The sequence below is a fragment of the Haliotis cracherodii genome, unplaced genomic scaffold (genome assembly GCF_022045235.1).
Source record: "Haliotis cracherodii isolate W230 unplaced genomic scaffold, xgHalCrac1.p SCAF_7, whole genome shotgun sequence".
Classification (NCBI taxonomy): domain Eukaryota; kingdom Metazoa; phylum Mollusca; class Gastropoda; order Lepetellida; family Haliotidae; genus Haliotis; species Haliotis cracherodii.
The window spans coordinates 13,411,530-13,416,846 of NW_027266330.1; the positions used below are offsets into that span (position 1 = coordinate 13,411,530).

Genomic DNA, 5,317 nt, shown 5'->3' on the forward strand with positions numbered 1-5,317 from the left:
ACAGTAGCCCACACGGACATCCCCCCACATGGACATCCCCCCACATGGACAATTCCCCTCACGGACATTTCCCCACAGATACATTTCCCCACATGGACAGTAGCCCACACAGACATTTCCCCACACGGACAGTAGCCCACACAGACATTTCCCCACATGGACAGTAGCCCACACAGACATTTCCCCACACGGACAGTAGCCCACACAGACATTTCCCCATATTGGTAATAAAAGTAACAACTGACACAGACAACTTATCATTTATATCACAGTTTTATTTACAATTTGACAAACTATACTTATATTAAAATTCATCATCACTTGTCAAGTTCACTAAAATGTCATAAGCTGGAAGCTTTCACAGATACATACAGATTCTAATCTTGTCTGATCTTGAGAGATTTCATGTCTAGGGTAAAATACAAATTTGAGGGGATGGTTTGAAAATGTAAAACCGTAGATGGAGGTTTTACATTTTCAACCAAACCTGAGGAGGCGTGTTTTATCCGACTTATGAATCGACTAAATTCAAGAAATACCAGAAAAAATAACACATTGGGATACGTTATAGTGAAGCAATAAAGTGTGTGGTGGTATATAAGGAATATGATGAAAGCGTGCGAGAGAAAGACCATGTGCAGCATGCACACAATTGAAGTTATGACATGCAAGATTGAACAACCTTTTATCACCTGCCCCGGTGGCTAGGTGCGAAAACAGTTGGTTACAAAACTAAACAAGATATGTGAGGTTGCAGGTTCGATTCACATCCTGTTTTAACCAATCAAACATTAATATTAGATTCACTTCAAAACTTATGGACACTGCATATTACTGTCTACAAGCTGAAAAAGTTAAAAGGATGATGTTGGATGATAAATAAAATCTTACGATCGTGTCTTTTGATATCAAATATGTCAACACGTGTTGATAAAAGTGGAAAAAATCCTCGGCAAGCCTCAGTTTTACCACTTTCATCAACGGTGTTGATATATTAGATTTCAAGACACGAGGGTGAGATTCTCTATGTAGAAGCTCCTTGTCTGGATTGCGGAAGATAGATAGCAGTTATCTGGATAGATAGCAAATACCCAGAACGGATAACACTGACACAGAAACACTATCAGACAGACAGTACATCTCTGTTCTATATTAACAAGCCATAGGATGTTATGAGAGTGAAGTAGAATTTAGGGAGTGTTTTACTGATGTGACTAAATGACCATCATTCCAGTCTAGTAGTAGTAATAGGTTTGGTGGTGGTAGAATTTAGGGCAAGCTTGGAATACTAAACGCCAACTCATTTTTTTTATAATTCAATCTTTGGTTTTGCGTATAATTTACTCATTATGAGAAACGACAAAAAACTGTAATGAAATATTTTAAATGATCCTCTGCATGGAAAGATATGATGAAGGCAACTAAGAGAAGCATCTATCTAAATGTTACATTGACATCTGAATAAATTACCCTGTTTATCTTTGAATAAATGAACAATGACTTACTTACAGCTGACAAAATTTCAGACTTTAACACATGGTTATCAGAATTGCCAACACCAACACCAACAGCTGGTACTGCTTGAAACATCTCTACTTAACGATGACAGCTGTTGACCCCAAATACCCATACCCAGGTGGGGTGTATGGTCACATCAACAATAGTCCATTTGTGTGGCACTTTTTCCATGCTAGATATCCTGCACTTTTAAGGTTTTACTATGTGCTATCATTATAAGGACTAGTGGACTAAACATGTTAGTTTCCATCACTGAACACACCTTCATTACCCCATCAATGGATCAGTGTGTGCTCAGTTTACATTCTGTATTAAGGGTGTATACAGCTCAAGCTGCCTGTTATAGGCACTAGAAGGTTAACGTCCACATTACAATGTTCTCCTACCGGGTACCCATTCACTGCTGCGTGAATACAGCCATGTTTCGAACAAAGACATTTGCCTAAGGAGACACAACATGCTACATGTGCTTTAGAGTGGGGCATTATCGGAGCCCTAGTAACGTTCAGGGCCCCGTTCCACAAAGCGATCGTAGCGTTGAGATGATAGTAACTCCCATACTTTAACATAGACTTACGACAGACTTAGCGCTAAGATCGCTTTGTGGAATGGGGCCCAGGAGTCAAGCTGCCTATCATGGTCACCCATCGACCTACTCTCTGTGACAAATGCTGCTTAATTTTAACTTTAACTTCTCTCTGTGCACAGAACCACCTGCTACCACATTATTATCTGACATTATTAACATGACATGTGTATCAAGTCTTCGATAGACATTTAGAAGTGGGAATAAAGACTTAAAGACATGAAACCTTTACATGACATCTGCTTTATTGTTTGTGACAATGCTTCAGAGCTACATCCTGCCCCTTCACCAGATAAAGGGGCAAGACATAGCCTTGAAGTGTCATTTCAAACAATAAAGTGAGTGAGTGGGTATTGTTTTACGCCGCTTTTAGCAATATTTCAGCAATATCACGGCGGGGGACACCAGAAATGGGCTTCACACAATGAACCCATGTCAGGATTCGAACCCGGGTCTTTGGCGTGACGAGCGAACGCTTTAACCACTAGGCTGCCCGACCGCCCCCAAACAATAAAGAAGTTGTTATCCATGAAAGTATTTTATGTTACCGTCAGCACTACAATTTTAGCAACAAGGCAGAACATTAGGAACAAGATGCCAAGATTATCCATCATGCGAAGGCCGTACGATGCCTCGGTCCTGTAGCAGCAGCTGCAGAAGCAGGAGAGAGCCTCGTACAGCGACTCCATCCAGGTGTGGGGCATCCAGTTGCAGTCGTCACACTGCAGCGTGCAGCAGCAGAGAGGACAGGGGATGCTGCAGCGACAGAAACAGTCCTGCCCTGTCAGCCGACACAGGGACTCCTGGCTCCTGCAGCAGCAGCATCTCCACCACGTGTTGCAGCAACCGTGCTCGCTGCTGATGCTGGGGAAGCAGCTGGCATAGCGTAGGACGGTGCTGGCAAGACCGCTGATCATCATGATGAGGGAGAACATGGCTACTTCTCTGGTGCATTTGCAGTTGAAGTTGAAGACAAGGAGAGTGACAGCTTGGGGGATTTCTTCAAAGAAAACAGCAATGTAGACTTCGGTCAGCGGCTGGAACAGCTGCAACCTCATCACCCCTCTGTCCCTCAGGATGCTCAGGATGATGTTGATGATCTGGATCAGACTGAAGATGCTTCCTAAGATTGTAAAGACAGCTAAAACTTGCCGGATATTTTCGCGATGGACGCCGCAGAAGTCCAACTTGTAGAACTTGTAATGAAACAGTGGGTTTGCCAAACAAACATAGTTATCAAATACACCAACCATCCACCAGTCCGCTACAACATCCCATAATATGAACACTATCGCAATGATTCGGAGGATGTTGACAGGGGTAGATGCAGGGACGTCTTCTATCTTGGAATGGTCCCAGTTTCCTTCTATTGATGAAGCATTACCAACTGATGATCTGACGTCTCCCATAGGGGCAAAATACAGTTCTGGAAGTTCAGAATAGGTGTCCATGAAACTGTCCCCTAGTGATATGCTGGTGAGGTCATTTACTTTGCGGCCTCCTCGAAGGTCAACATTACTGTTGTCACGGTATTCTTGATGCACTTGCAATGGAATCTGCTCATGTGGTTGATATACTTGTGGACGATCAATCATAAATTTTGATTTTCTGTAAATACCACTGCGGGTTTTTGATGGTTGGTAGTCTTTTTCAGAAAGTGAGTCTGGAATGTCCATGCTTTGCCTCTGGTTGTCAAAGTCCAGGCATTTATATCTTTGCTGTTGCATGTTTTAGAACCAGGAACCAGGACAATTATGTTACTTACGTATGTCAAAGAGCAATACTTGGTAGCACACAAGGTGAAAGTCTTACTCGGAGATGTAACATCCAGCTAGTAGAGTGAAGCTAACATGGCTGTGTTGACAGAAATCTCACGCAGAAAGAAGAGCAGCTGTTATCAACGCAGTGACTTCCATATGGTTTGAAGATGATAAATCAGACTGATTTTTAACACTGAAGCTTGCATCAAAGTTATCTTAACCCAAATGTTGACATGTGACACTGCGGTATGATAGAGTTAGTCACTGATTAGAGTTAAGTATTCAAGCTGCAGCTGGCCCTGATCCAAATCCAAATGTTTTAAAGTGATATCACTCTGAAGCCAATACTGAAGATATCACTCCACCAGAGACAAATGCTTTCAGTTGATATCTGTCAGCTTTTACCAAATATGCTGATTTGTTACCACTTAAGTCATTCGAAAATTGTAAAATTTTTGTCACTCCGCCTTTTCCAAATGTGTCGACTTCACATCCAGTCCAAGTGTGTCAAATTGATTCAAGACGTTTTGAAGACAGCGTTTCACTGCCGGGTCTTGTACACGGTTCAGATAACACTGGTCAGCAATGGGAAGGGCTGGAGTTACACTTCGTTGTCTGACATACCCAGCCTGCACTACCGGTCATGTGTACTGTCTGCCCAACAACTGGCTTCACTCTCACAGTATGTTGGGGAGGTAGGCAGGCCTTATCTTGCGTCCCACTTGGAAAAAAATTGTCACAGTCAGCGAGATTACCTATGATACTACTCGTGTAGCATGGAAGGATAGGGACATTAGCATCGAAAGATAGGGACATTTGTCACATGCCATATTTTGTATTTCATTTTCTCTGCATTTAAACATTGAAGTTTCCTTTTGATGGGATATCCTAGCTACAATATCTGCAGTAACCCATGAAATGTTGTCAGTACCTGTCAAATACTGTTCAAAACTTTCTTCACTACCTGTCAACCATTATCCAGTTCCTGTCAACCATTACACCAGTTCCTGTCAACCATTATCCAGTAGATGTAAACCTTTGTCAAGTACCTGTTAACCATTGTCAAGTACATGTAAATCATTGTTCAGTACATGTAAACCTTTGTCCAGGACCTGTTAACCATTGTCCAGTACATGTCAACCATTATCCAGTTCCTGTCAACCATTATCCAGTTCCTGTCAACCATTATCCAGTACATGTAAACCTTTGTTCAGGACCTGTTAACCATTGTCCAGTACATGTCAACCATTATCCAGTACCTGTTGGCCATTGTCCAGTACATGTCAACCATTGTCCAGTACATGTCAACCATTATCCAGTGCCTGTTGGCCATTGTCCAGTACATGTAAACCATTGTCCAGGACCTGTCAACCATTATCCAGTACCTGTCAACCAGTATCCAGTACCTGTCAACAATTGTCCCGTGCCTGTCAACCATTATCCAGTACCTGTT

The 5,317-nt window shown here is 42.2% G+C and overlaps 1 protein-coding gene across 1 annotated transcript; it reads right to left on the reverse strand.

Moving 5' to 3' along the window:
- Nucleotides 1-248: 248 nt before the first annotated feature.
- On the reverse strand, nucleotides 249-4,511 carry LOC139448478 (uncharacterized). The gene has a single exon (XM_071230025.1). It carries the CDS (start codon nucleotides 3,829-3,831, stop codon nucleotides 2,644-2,646), a length of 1,188 nt encoding a protein of 395 aa, XP_071086126.1. The 5' UTR covers nucleotides 3,832-4,511; the 3' UTR covers nucleotides 249-2,643.
- Nucleotides 4,512-5,317: the final 806 nt, after the last annotated feature.